Genomic DNA, 14,500 nt, shown 5'->3' with positions numbered 1-14,500 from the left:
TAATATTTGAAATGGTATATAACTGCCTTAATAACTGCCAAATACAAATAAAAATGAAATATGGCAAGTTTGTCATTAGTGAGCCCATGTTCAAGGACTGTATATTGAACTACAAATAAAACTCCGGTCACACAAATGTAACACTTCTTCAGTAAATGTATATAGTATGTTGTAGGCTTAATGCAAATGTACATAATTGGCCTATATTTTTTTCACCTCAGCAGAGCACCCAACGAATAAGTATTTGGCAGACCAACCAAAAACGGACTAAATGCAAATTTACTTGGGAGTTGTTTTTTTTAACCTTTATTTAACTAGGCAAGTCAGTTAAGAACAAATTATTATTTACAATGACAGCGTAACCCGGCCAAACCCTAACCCGGACGACGCTGGGCCAATTGTGCACCGCCCTTTTGGTCTACCAATCACTGCCGGTTGTGACACCAGGGTCTGTAATGACGTCTCCAGCACTGAGATGCAGTACCTTCGACTGATGCGCCACTCAGGAGTCCTACTTGAAGAATATCATGGTCACCTAATCTAATTTGTTTTGTCAGTCCACAAGAAAAACAAAGACACGTGTGCAGATTAAAGAGGGGATGAGATTTTTAAAAATTAAACAAGCAAAATCCAGAGAACAAATATTTTATACTCCATAATATTGAGTGTAAATCTGTTTATTACAACAACTCTAGTGTATGAAGAGGACCTTGTAAAACCATTTCATAAAAGCTCCTAACTTTAAAGAATCCATAATATTTTTTCAAATCAACAGTTACTATGTGCAAAACACAACAAAGAAACAAGGCTCCGACTAATTTAGACCACCTCGGGCCAGAGGAAATTCTGCTCATACACAACAAAGGCATCTATTCAAGCACAGCACAAGTCAGTACTTTCAAAAGTAATTGTTAGCTGCAGTATAAAAAACCCTCACTGCTGACTTAAACTTCATATCACCTTTAGAAAGGGTCTCGAAGATTTTTCTTCTACCACCTTTGAAAGTTTGCTCTCGAAACACAACGGGGTAGTCACACAACCCTGAGGGACCCCAAGCTCAGATAAAACAGGCATGGAACACAAGGAGGTCTCTACCTGGGAGTGTGGGCCAGAGTGAAGCGTCTCTGTAGACTAATGCTCCGGTTCATCAGCAGCTTCCTGAAGAGCAGCGGGGAGTTTCGGGGTGACCCACGCGGGGAGTCACGGGGGGACATCTTGGGGGATGTGCCTGGCGATCTGGGCTTGAGTTGGATGACCGGAAGCCTGCTGACCGACACCTCCTCAGACTGTTCTTCAGACCGCTCCTCCTCAGAGCTCTCAGAGCATGCTTCACTCATGGCGTCAGCCGTTTTCACTCAGTTGTTTGATCCTGGTTCCCCCTGTCCCTTCGTCCTGGGGGTGGCAGGTAGCCTAGAGATTAAGCGTTGGGCCAAAAGGTTACTGGTTCAAATCCCTGAAAAATCTGTCAATGTGCCCTTGAGCAAGGTACTTAACACAAATTGCTCCTGTAAATTGTTCTGGATAAAAATGTCTGCTAAATTACTAAAATGCAAAAAATGGAAATGTCCTGGCTTGGTTGTGCTGTCCTGGTGAATCTGATCAACCTTGAAGCTTGGCTGTTCTAATCCTCCTCTCACAAAACTGACTGGTCAGCGCAGAGGCCAGTAAAACCTGGATTTATCGCTCCATTAGTCAGGGATACAACTAAAACTGACTCTAGAAAGTGCTCTGATAAGAGCACCTGAAAAAGCTAGACAGCGCTCTATCTGACCCTGTCCTTTATTTGTTAACAGCCCTGTCTCTCTCCAAAGATCATAGTCGTGGTTAATGGACTCAAACATTAGCGCAGTGCAATCCCTCCCCTGCCTGCCCAGGCTTTTGTTTACATAACTGCTAGGCCTTCCCTCCCTCCCTCCCTCCCTCCCGACTAAATATGGATGTCTGATTTACAGTGAACGAGAGGCATGACAGATCACCCCCTCCCCCTCCCCTTGCCAGAGCATAGCACTGGTCCACTTCAAACTATGCTCCATAATAACTTCCTCTCTCAATTTCTCTGAGTATAAACATTAACCCTGCTCAACTTAACATTACTCTGGTCTAAGTCCCAGCGCTATTGCTATCCATTTTGCCTTTCACATGCTCACAAGTCTACCAGGAAAAGTCACATGAAGGGCCCGCGACTATAAAAAAGTGAGGGTAGATAGAATTATAAAGAGCATGGGCCCTGTCACGATGGCTCTCTCTATCTGTGACTAGGGTACTCGCTTCCCTGGGGGGCTTTGTTTATCAGGAGGAAAAGAGAAAAGGTTTTCCTGCGATCTTACGACTTGCAGCTGAGCACCGCGCTCCCCAGAATAACCTAGGAGTCAGAACATCTGACGCAGGAGGAACCTATGACAGCCAGCCGGGTAGAGGCTAAGACAGTGTTGCCTTTTAAAAACAGGCTCTTTTGGTTCTCTCGCAACTGTCAATGAGTGTCCTTATTAAAGAACACCAATCCTTAACAATGGGACAGTGGTGAAAAGAGCTAATTGACCCCTTTAGGAGAGACCGACACATCACTTTCTAACAGCCACAGACAACCATCTCAGGGTAAATGATTAAATGTCTGAACCAACCTGCTGTTCTAAAGTTATTTCGTAAACAAGAGTAATGTTTCAAATTAGCCTTCAATAGATCACCAAGGTTTGTTTTAAGAAAGTATTGAATACAGCTCAATTGAAATGCTTTTTTTGCGTGAAAATAATTTTACATTTTTTTAGCTGAAGTTGATTTTGGCTTGCAATTCAGACAATGCTAAAGTGGACACAAATTAACCCAATTTTTGGGGAGGATAATCAACGCTAATATTAGCCAGTGAAAGCATCATTTTGGGTTGCAGTCACCCCTGGCCCCTGGACTACTTCCAAGAAAATATAATAACAATGTTATATTTGGGCAAACTATCCCTTTAAACACAGCTGGTTTTCAGTGTTAACCAGACCAAAATGACCTGACCATATACAGGGATATTAGCAGGACACGCATGATGGCATATTTTTGCTTTCGATAGAAAGCAGCATCTTGTAATGCTTCCCATGAGAACAAGCATGAGGACGATGACTGGAGATCTCAGCAGTTAGGTCAACATAAAGGCTATACATAGCCACAATCCATACAGTTAAGAGAAATGCACAGTGCCAACTGTTAAGAGTACTACACTCTTAACGCCCAGTTCTAAAGGTTTGACGTTAACAGGATTGATCAAGTTTTGTTTAGATTCCATTGAACTACATACTAGTTTGAGAGTTTATCGTAGCTTCCAACCCAGTCACTTCAATTCCCCTGGCACTGCATCAAAACTGCACTCGCAACTTAACATGCAAGCACATGGCCGTCTCACCAGACAATATGGTCACAGTGAGAAGCATATAAAGACTGTGAGGCATTGTTGTCAATGCTGAGTGTTTTTAATGTTTTGTATACTCAGTGTATATTATTATTATTCTTTTTATTTTGGGGCTTTGGCGGCCTCCTAGTGACCTGGGGCCCTAAGTGACCACTTATGTTGCTTATGCCTGGAGCTGGCCCTGTAATTTACATTTAATTTCTGTAGTTGCAGTTGCAGAGTTGTCATAGATCATTATTGGGAAAATGGCGTTCCATTGAATGAGGAAGTCATGTCAAGAATGAAGTTGATATTTCTATAGCTTGTTCATACCAGACTTTCAACAGAGCCAAGCAATGTCCTTAATTATTCAGTAGGGCTCTTTCCTGTGCATATTGCATCCAATAATATGCTATCGGGAGTCAGCAAGGACTTGTATTAGGACCATTTTACTATTTCAAAGTATCAAAATATTGTAATTAATTTTTTAGGTTGAGGCAAGCATAGCACGAAATATATAGAAAGCACTACTCCAACTAAGAGGAACTAAACATCTAAATATAGCCCCCCCCCCCCCCCCCCTTCATCTGCTACCTTTCCCACTCACTCTGCACCACACCACAGGGAGAAGAGGGTTGGAAAGCCCCAGCATTCCAAACAAATAACCAGACTACGAAAGACCTATGAGGAAAGAGGTATAAATTGTTTTGGAATTGGGCCCAAGAGCAAAAAAACCCAACAACATTTCACTTACTGAGAGCCCTGGAAAAGCTGCCGGTGATGGTTTCCAGGCTCCTAGCGAACTGGAGGCCGAGCGAGGAGGACTTGGAGACGGGCTGTGCTTGTTCTGCCCTCTTTCTGACGTCCTGGGGGGAGTGTCAGCGGGACAGAAGGGGGAGTTGCAGTCTCCCAGAGAAGAGGCTTTTGACAGTACAGGGGAGGTCAGGCTTGAGTATGGGTTCCATGGAGTCCTCCTCTGAATGTTCTTCATGCAGGTAAAGCATTTTCCCACTGGCCCTGGATGGGAGTGAAAAACACATTAGAACACTAGCAGTGGCCACCTAAGGCCTGAGATTGCGACTCTGTGGACAAAACTTATATCTGACTGTTTGTTAACATTTTTGGGGTTGTTTGGTGTTTGTCCACCCGTCAAGCTCAATATGCCTACATCACAATGCCAACATTTAATATACGTTTCCTCAATGTAAAATATGACCGTCTCAGAAACTCAAATGAAATCTCTTAATTAAACGGTTTTCCATTTTCAAACGGTGCCACCACATAACAATAACAAAAAATATAATTTATATACCAAAATACCTTCAAACCAAATGTATTCCTTTACTCCGCTATTTGGAAATAAACCTAACAAATCTATAGAATCAAACACAAGACATTAAATGTCTGTATGTTGTACTTAATTTGAAGACTGGGAGAACGATGACAATAGTAGATAAGAAACTCTAAATTGGTCTACAAAGACTTTGGTGTTTTCATGAGAATGTTGGAAATGTGATGAAATCTTCAAATCTTCAAAGCCATCTAAGCTCTGTTTCTTGGAAATAGGCTCTGTTCCTTTGCCTGGCTACCTGCCAACCTGCCAACCTGGTCTCAGAGCATTTAGTATAATTCTGTATGTAAATTCGCAGTCCCTCCATTGCGTATGATATGTTACAAATTACAATTCTTATGATATGTTACGAATTTGCAAAACCAAATATGTTACGAATTTGCGAAAATCATGATATGTTACAAATTCCAATTTGTTGTGGCTAACAATAACTAGGTGACTATTTGGCTAATGCTAACGTTAGCTATCTGGCTAGCGTTAGCTAGGCTAGGAGTTAGGGGTTAGGACCCCAAGGGGTGCTTGTTTTGTTTTTTGCCCTAATACTACACAGCTGATTCAAATGATCAAATCTTGATGATTAGTTGATTATTTTAATCAGCTGTGCAAAAAAACTAAAACGTGCACCCCTTGGGGTCCCGAGGACTGTTTGGGAAACCCTGGGTTATGGTTAAGGTTAGGGTTAATGTTAGGAGTTAGGTTACATGGTTAAATGGTTACGGTTAGGGTTAGGGTTAACTGAAAGGGTTACAGTTTGGGTTAGGGTTAGGTTTAGGGGAAGGGTTAGCTTACATGCTAAGTAGTTGCAAAGTTGCTGATCAGCTAAAATGCTCAAGTTGTCCGACCACCACTTTCGTTTTTGTCTTAAGTAAGCTACTGTCTTATGTAACCATAGCAAACGTGACATATCATACTAATTAGAAAGTACCGAATTTACATGTATTATGTTACGTCTTGTCTGTGAGACCAGGCTGCAACCACCCAGACTCCAGACTTGCTATGGCACGACCACTGACAGCAATGGAAGAATACATGCCGCGTTCAAAACAATTGGGTACTCGGAACTCGGAACTGGGAAATCTCCTACTTCCGACTTCAGTGAGTTCACGTCAACTGGGAACTCTGAAAAAACGAGCTCTGACTAAAAAAAAATGTTTTGAACAGTAATCCAACTGGAGCACCGACTTTTCAACCTGACGATCACTGACGTCATGATTTGATCTCAGGTTTTTTTTCAGAGTTCACAGTTGTCTTGAAAGCACCATTAGTGTGAGTCATCTGGCTGTTCCTGGGACTGTATCACCTTTAGCACAATTTTCCAGGTCACTGTTTTGAAACTAGGTCTGTCTTTCAGGCCATCTCTTAATAAAGCTTCAGAGGGTTGAAGCAAACAAAACCCCTTCAATCCCATGACTTCATTTTCCATCTATGACAGAATGTTACCTTGCCATAAACAATAACAACAATAGCAGGAAAGCTATCTATGCTAATACACTCACTATTGTCATATTTATAAGACCACTGAATACATTGCCATAAAATACCTGAAATGTTGTACTCTTGTACAAGATAAATTGTATTAAAGTGAATATACACTGAGTGTACAAAACATTACAAAACACCTGCTCTTTCCATGACATAGGCTGACCAGGAGAATCCAGGGGAAAGCTATGATCCCTTAATGATGTCACTTGTTAAGTCCACTTCAATCAGTGTAGATGAAGGGGAGGAGACAGGTTAAATAAGGATTTTTAAGCCTTAAGACAATTAAGATATGGATTGTGTATGTGTGCCATTCAGAGAGTGAATGGGCAAGACAAAAGATTTAAGTGCCTTTGAACAGTGTATGGTAGTAGGTGCCAAGTGCACCAGTTTGAGTCAAGAACTGCAACACTGCTGAGTTTTTCATGCTCGACAGTTTCCTGTGCGTTTGAAAAATAGTCCACCACCCAAAGGGCATCCAGCAAACTTGACACATCTGTGGGAAGCATTGGAGTCAACATGGGCCCGCATCCCTATGGAAAGCTTACGACCTAGTAGAGTTCATGCCCCGACGAATTGAGGCTGTTCTGAGGGCAAAATCAGGTGCGCCTCAATATTGGGTCGGCAGGGTAGCCTAGTGGTTAGAGCATTGGGCTTGTAACTAAATCCTATATCATGGTGAAATGTTTTGTTGAATTCACCGTTAGTTGACAAACTCAACCAAATATAAATGAAAACGTGACGTTGAACTGTCGTCTGTGCCCAGTGGGAACTGACTCAGTAGATGTCATTTAAAGGTATAACAATCCAATGGGAATCTCTGTTGTTAAACTGAAAAACCTTGATGAAGAGTCTTTCTTCATGCTTACCACAGGTCCTACACGATGAGCCAAGCTGTGAAACAGTCCCACAGAAATGATTTGAGTACCATGATGTCATAGATCTTTTATAATATCCATAAAGACATTGGCCTGAACTGGCCTTTTGCACTCCATTGCAACCGGTCTGTGTTCGTTCACTCTCCTTCACAAAAAGATGATTCAGAGCTCGAAATATGCATGTCAACCTGTGATGTGGCCAATAATCGGATTTGAAGTGTACAAAGGGAAGAGTTCAGAGAGCATTCCAGTTCAACTGCAGAGCAAGAGATCAGAATAGAGATGCTGGTTTGAAATAGATACTTGTCTATCTCCACAATCCCCAGCTAGACCTACTAGTTTGGCAGGCCTGGGAGGGTTAGAATTCATACGTCACATTATATTATCCACTGATTATCCACTGAGCAGATGAACTGATGAAATGTTGATGAAATGTTGACCGCATCTGAATTTGACTTTGAAAGGCTTCCAATACTGAAAAAGCTAAGAAATGACCCTCGCCAATGTTAAAAATCACCAGGTCTGCCTGCAGGATAGGCTATCCTTATGCCTATGCCAGTAGGTAGCTCAGGTTACATGTGCTACACTTTGAGGCCTTCTAAAAAAGGCTGGAAAATAATGGCATCTTGAGGATAGAACATTTTCTTCATGCAGGTTAAACATTTGCAATACTCGGTGTGTACAGTAACTGTCCAGCCTTTCCAGTTTTCTGTGAAATATAATTAATTGCAATATGAGTGGAATAGTTTTCCTTCCAAAAAATGGTAATTAGGGTGCAACTCCACCCTTAAGGAAAACATTTTTTTTCTGAGAACAAAAAAAGCTACGTTTGGTAAGATTTAGATGTGTGCATACTGGCTATCCTTAGGCAGAAAAAAGTTCAGTGACTAAGAGGGCAGAATGAATTGTTTTTTGTTGTTCAATAAAAACTGAAACCGCTATTGGGACAAACCCCCCCCCCCCCCCCCCCCCCCCATGGGGCAAAATTAAGAATAGTGATATACATTTTCTTTGTGATTTTTTTTTTTTGTGACATTTTTTTTGTGATTTTTTGGAGTAATTGACATAAAAGCTAAAGTCCGGGTACCTTATTTTAATTAAATAAATCAAATAACGAAACAAAATCACATGCACAATTAAAATAAAATAAAAATTGTCTTTCAATTATGACTGAGCACATCTCACTCGGTCCCTCTTCATTTTCACGCTTCCTGTTCAAACCATCCTAAAGTATCTCAACATTGATAATGTAACTCAAGGAAGTTACTTGTAGATTATTCGGACATGATTTGGAAAATGTTTATATAGGTACCATTGACTTGGATTGGATTGCCCTGGGGCATTTAGCTTTTTGCCCCAAATTTACTCAAAAGAACATACACAATCCACCTCTAAATTGTTTTGTTGGACTGACTTAAAAAGTTGAGATGAGACAGATTACATTTTTAGTTGAGCAAGAGAAGTGGCAGCCAGGGAAAGTGTTGAAAAAAATGTGGTGACAGAGTGGTTTCTGTGCGAATTACAGGCAGGAGTTGTGTTTAACCCAGGGAGGCAGGGGGCGTTTAAACCCAAGCCACCCTACAAATTGATTACTTCTTGAAAAGTGTCTGTGCAAAGCATGTGCTATAGAAATACTAAATGTTTGTGGGATCATTTTGACTCACCTGTTTGCCTAATTGCGTGTCTTCTCTTCGTCATCCATAGTTCTCACACATATGAGAATTTTACCACAAACTAAATAAATTGGACCAAAATTAGGCAGGCATTCTACTGTAGTCCCTTTCCGAAAATAGTCTCAGAATGCCTAACTCTCCCACTGAATGAAGTGCTTGCAAATGACAGGAGAACTGGAGAAGTGAAAATGCTATGGACAAATCCACATCAAATGTATGTCGTAGCGGTGTCATGCCCATAGGGGGTACATTGACATGTGCCCCCTCAGATTTGTCCTGTTTTCATTTTTTTTTTGCTAAACTATTATTTCTTCACATTTTAAGTGCAGTAATGTGCACACGGTGGTAGGTGTAATAATACACTGCTCAAAAAAATAAAGGGAACACTTAAACAACACAATGTAACTCCAAGTCAATCACACTTCTGTGAAATCAAACTGTCCACTTAGGAAGCAACACTGATTGACAATACATTTCACATGCTGTTGTGCAAATGGAATAGACAACAGGTGGAAATTATAGGCAATTAGCAAGACACCCCCAATAAAGGAGTGGTTCTGCAGGGGGTGACCACAGACAGCTTCTCAGTTTCTATGCTTCCTGGCTGATGTTTTGGTCACTTTTGAATGCTGGCGGTGCTTTCACTCTAGTGGTAGCATGAGACGGAGTCTACTACCCACACAAGTGGCTCAGGTAGTGCAACTCATCCAGGATGGAACATCAATGCGAGCTGTGGTAAGAAGGTTTGCTGTGTCTGTCAGCGTAGTGTCCAGAGCATGGAGGCGCTACCAGGAGAAAGGCCAGTACATCAGAAGACGTGGAGGAGGCCGTAGGAGGGCAACAACCCAGCAGCAGGACCGCTACCTCCGTCTTTGTGCAAGGAGGAGCAGGAGGAGCACTGCCAGAGCCCTGCAAAATGACCTCCAGCAGGCCACAAATGTGCATGTGTCTGCTCAAACGGTCAGATACAGACTCCATGAGGGTGGTATGAGGGCCCGACGTCCACAGGTGGGGGTTGTGCTTACAGCCCAACACCGTGCAGGACGTTTGGCATTTGCCAGAGAATACCAAGATTGGCAAATTTGCCACTGGTGCCCTGTGCTCTTTACAGATGAAAGCAGGTTCACACTGAGCATGTGACAGACGTGACAGAGTCTGAAGACGTTGTGGAGAACGTTCTGCTGCCTGCAACATCCTCCAGCATGACCAGTTTGGCGGTGGGTCAGTCATGGTGTGGGGTGGCAGCCCTCCATGTGCTCGCCAGAGGTAGCCTGACTGCCATTAGGTACCAAGATGAGATCCTCAGACCCCTTGTGAGACCATATGCTGGTGCGGTTGGCCCTGGATTCCTCCTAATGCAAGACAATGCTAGACCTCATGTGGCTGGAGTGTGTCAGCAGTTCCTGCAAAAGGAAGGCATTGATGCTATGGACTGGCCCGCCCGTTCCCCAGACCTGAATCCAATTGAGCACATCTGGGACATCATGTCTCGCTCCATCCACCAACGCCACACCACAGACTCTCCATATATACAGTACCAGTCAAAAGTTTGGACACCTACTCTTTCTAGGGTTTTTCTTTATTTTTACAATTTTCTACATTATAGAATAATAGCGAAGACATCAAAACTATGAAATAACACATATGGAATTATGTAGTAACCAAAAAAGTGTTAAACAACAAAATATATGTTATATTTGAGATACTTCAAAGTAGCAACCCTTTGCCTTTATGACAGCTTTGCACATTCTTTAGCATTGGGTTAAATCTGGGTCACACAGAGTGTTTCTTGGTAGTCTTAAACAAATCTACTTTGAAACAAAAGTATACACCTCACTCACACACATGGTTATGAGCTTAAACAAAAGACGACACCTGTACCATGTTAGATATAGAGTTCAAATGTATTTCATTTGGAGTTTGCATCCCAATATTAAACTTAATATACATGACAGATAACTGAAATGGAACAAATCCGTTTGACATAGAAACACCATTTAAAATAAATACATTTGAAATAATTATAAAAAATATTAATAACATTCCACCTATGAGGCCACAAGAGGGCAATTTGTCCAGTGACTGCAGAAAAGGGCTACACGTGTTCAATTGCTTTCATTAGCTTATTCTCTTACTGCCCAGAGTTTTAGACAAAGGTTTAGCCATCTTGAAATTGAGAACATTTCCGAGAACAAATCCAAGAACTTTATTTTCAATAATCAAATTTCTTCTTAACTTTGTGCTTAAGGAGAAACATAGGAAATAACGCAATAACATTTCAAATAACCTTTTTGAGAAAATAGCAACTTTGCTTAAGGAAATAAATGGCAGTTAAGACATTTCTTCTGAAGAAAGTTTTGTGAATCTGGGCCCTGGAGTTTATGTTGTTACAATGCAATTATAAACATACATTTTGTTTGGAGATTAACATTATCTTTGATCAGTTGCAGCTACAGTATTGGATTGACTCATTTGACATACTGTATTATAAGGCATTTATTCAACCTCAATATAAACCTAAGAAATCTACAGGCATATTAAAAATAATATTCGATATTAATACATTCAAACCATACCAGTAAAGAAATCGGTTGATATCAAAAGACATCATATAAATAAAAGATTATCAAGATTGTATAACTATTTTTAGATGCTCGAAAAAGCTATTCCTATAAATAAATTATAGGATCGTTAAATATCACCAGGGGAGTAGTGCATGTCACCTACTAGACATATATTAGCCTATGCCTATTACACAAGAATGATATGTGTAACTTTCTGCACATCAGTCATTCCTTAAACAGGTTTGACTGGGTAAACAACATAGATTACATTATAGTAGTAGAAGTAAACTGTGGCACACCTGAAACAAGTCTCACTCTCATTAATAGGTTGGTAGATTAGCAACTGAGATGATGACCGGGACATTGCCTTTGTATACTAATCAACTAGACACTAAATACAACAACAACCAGACAACGCTTTAGGCTATAGTGGAAAATGCATGCACTATACAGTACATGTGGTATGCATTGTCTGGGCGCAACATTTTTCACCATAGTTTAGTATAAAACTGTTGAAATAGGTAGTGCTTTTAAGGCACACATAAGGAATGTTGCCATGGTCATGGTCAGTGACATTGACAACGAATTCAAGTCCGGCGATGCTCTCAAATGACATCAATCCAATGTTAGAGCTTCTCTTTCAACTGTTTGGTTGCTGACCCTGACACTTCCAGTTCTGGCTCATTCAACTCAGTGACATATGCAGTGTTTCCTTCAACATTGTCTCCTGGAACAACAGAGACGGTACTATTACTGTTAAAGAACATCTGAATCATTGGCGGTGTAATGTTGAATAGACAAAAACAAAATGGCGTCAGAGCAGCTCTTACGGTGTTTGAGGTAGGAGAGGTAGGTGTCCCACCCCAGGGTGATGACATTGACATAGAGGACACGGAACTTAGGAGGCAAGAAGTAGAAGTTGATCATCTGTGCCGCGGGCCAAACACACCAGTCCGCCTTGAATAAAAAGGAGCACAAACAAACTCTGAGAACTAGGAGCATCAACCGGGACAGCAATATTCAGTACAATAGGCTTGGTTTCTTAATCAAACTGTTTCTCATACTCTTAGCCAAACTGTTCCACTAACCTTGTAGAACTCCCAGAACTTTTCTTTGAATTCCTCTAACCCCTCAGATAGACTTTGGCCCTCCATCTTTCCCATACCTGGAGAAAGAAAGTGACAATAAAGACGAAATACATAAAGAAAAACACTTTATTTTTTATTTTTTTTGCCTCGAAAATTCCCGTTCTCTGCAAACTGTCCAAGTACACATTGATTTCAGTATACTGAAATGCTGACTTCTTGAAAAAAAAACATCAATATCTCACCAATGAAATACCATGCTCCCATGGTCGGTGATGCAATCAGCTGATCAGTGAGGACTTTCTTGGTGACAGCAGGTAAAGCGTTGCCGAGAAAGAACTTATCCAGCCACTGGTACCAGTAGTGCATGAAGGGCCCCATTGAGCATCCCACTGCAAACATGCAACCTGCAGAGGGCAGCAGTAACACAGCTAAATGAAACGTTCTTTGCAGTTAAGTGAAACCCATAACTACTGTATAGGATGTTGGAAAACATAATAAGCAAAAATCATGTCCACATAAAGCATATCATTTATACCTACGGTTTGGAATATTATAGTTGAAGTTCATTGTGTATGCTTTGCATTTTTTTTCCGGCTAGGCTACTTTATGACTATGATTGGCTCTCTTGCCCCTAGCACATGGTTCATTTCGCTTCAGAACTTATTTCATACCAAGGTGGAAACCGGGCTTCTTATCGGCTGCTGTCCTTGGTCGTGGACCTTACCTGTTCGCGTCCAGTCACGTGCCTTCTCCGGGACCCTCCGTGTCTCTCTGGTTTGCTGAATGATGTCGCCGGCGGCAAGCATACACCCACAGCTCACAGTATTGGTTACAATTAGAAACCTGCCTTTGAAAAGCGGCTTCCAGTAACCAGCAATCTTGAAGAGAAATGCTCTGCTCGACTGAGGAATCATGATTCTTATTCCAACGACGTAAATCCAATTCAACTGGTCCCCTACGGCACGATAAAAGGTTCAATATCGTATATATATATTTTTTTTGCAGTACTATTGAAGACTGCTGCTATCCATACTTATATAGGCTGCTATATCAGTTTATTTCATCAGGTCCCCTGACTAAGCCTACCTGCCCTTGCCAAGCGCAATTTGGTTATGTGTCAAATGCGTAACAGGGAGGAGTTTGAGGACATCATACTCGCTAAAGCTGCGCAACAACAACAAAAAACAACTGAAGCGCGAATTCGGATTTCTCAAAAAAATGTACGTTAAATTACACATCAAATCATTTGTATGATAAAAAATACTTGACAAATTAAATCCATAAATAGACCAACATTTAACTGTTTTGACATAACTTTGTATGCCTAGCCTACTATAAAACACACCAGAAACAATGCATAGAAAATGAACAAAGGTCATATGTCTGCTTTGATTAGAAAGACATTGAGGAAGCAGAAATCCATACTTCACAGTTTTGTCACTGATTCACTAGGGATCCTAATCCGTATTGTGTAAAGGTGGTTTGTTTTAAACAACCAAATGTCTCAATAAAAATGGTGCATCCATCTAAAACTAGGTAGGGCCTACGCAACACAAGCATCTCCAGCTTTAGATCAGTGTGTAAGGCCTGTGAGTATGCTACTCATTCTTGAACAGGTCAAATCTGATGTTTGACTTGTCAATAACTCAGCCATTTTTGGACCAATCCCTGAGCTTTTCTCAAACAAAAGTTAAGCCATTAAAATGGGCCTACATTCCAAATTTGTGTCATTTGGTCCTATGGTTCATGAGAAGAAGATTTTTGAAGTTCTTTTGCATATTGTAGCATATTAGCCTATGTCCTAATATGCATCTATTAGTAAAGTGTGGCCGTCTTTCAATGCATCAATATTATTTTCTCAAACTCTTTAGACTATTGTGATTAGTCAAAATAACACATTTGGAGTGAATCTGACTTTTAGTCCATGAGAACAAGATTTTTTAATGGATTATTTTAAGCATTAGCGTTACATAGTCAAAATGTGAATTGTTAATACTGTAGGTTCCTTTGTCTTAAATATATGAATGCCAAACTTAAAATGGTCCATCATGGTAATGGCTGATGTCCCTACAGAGTTTCAAGATGATAGGAAGTGTA

The 14,500-nt window shown here is 40.9% G+C and overlaps 2 protein-coding genes across 6 annotated transcripts in view; both read right to left on the bottom strand.

Moving 5' to 3' along the window:
* The window catches only part of LOC110530132 (3',5'-cyclic-AMP phosphodiesterase 4C), a 63,237-nt gene extending 58,850 nt beyond the window's left edge, over window positions 1-4,387 (bottom strand). For 3 of the 5 annotated variants that reach the window (XM_090182015.1, XM_090182018.1, XM_090182017.1), the window contains exon 1: window positions 1,096-1,861. In XM_090182015.1, coding sequence (XP_090038141.1) covers window positions 1,096-1,337 — 242 coding nt within the window. In that variant the 5' untranslated portion in view covers window positions 1,338-1,861. Of the gene's footprint in view, window positions 1-1,095; window positions 1,862-4,124 lie in introns of those variants that run through there. The other 2 variants (XM_021612968.3, XM_090182016.1) reach the window with 1 other exon arrangement.
* Window positions 4,388-10,311: 5,924 nt separating this feature from the next.
* On the bottom strand, window positions 10,312-13,739 carry mpv17l2 (MPV17 mitochondrial inner membrane protein like 2). The gene is made up of 5 exons (XM_021612965.3): window positions 13,128-13,739; window positions 12,646-12,807; window positions 12,404-12,480; window positions 12,146-12,272; window positions 10,312-12,042 (listed from the first exon to the last, which is right to left on the bottom strand). The coding sequence occupies exons 1-5, from the start codon at window positions 13,315-13,317 to the stop codon at window positions 11,942-11,944; spliced, it is 657 nt and encodes a 218-aa protein (XP_021468640.2). The 5' UTR covers window positions 13,318-13,739; the 3' UTR covers window positions 10,312-11,941.
* Between the last annotated feature and the right edge of the window lie 761 nt (window positions 13,740-14,500).

Source organism: Oncorhynchus mykiss, chromosome 8 (assembly GCF_057628025.1).
Source record: "Oncorhynchus mykiss isolate SJ-2025 chromosome 8, ASM5762802v1, whole genome shotgun sequence".
In the NCBI taxonomy this organism is placed as follows: Eukaryota; Metazoa; Chordata; class Actinopteri; order Salmoniformes; family Salmonidae; genus Oncorhynchus; species Oncorhynchus mykiss.
The sequence above is the reverse complement of the archived record's forward strand: the minus strand, read 5'-3'. Positions and strand labels throughout refer to the sequence as shown.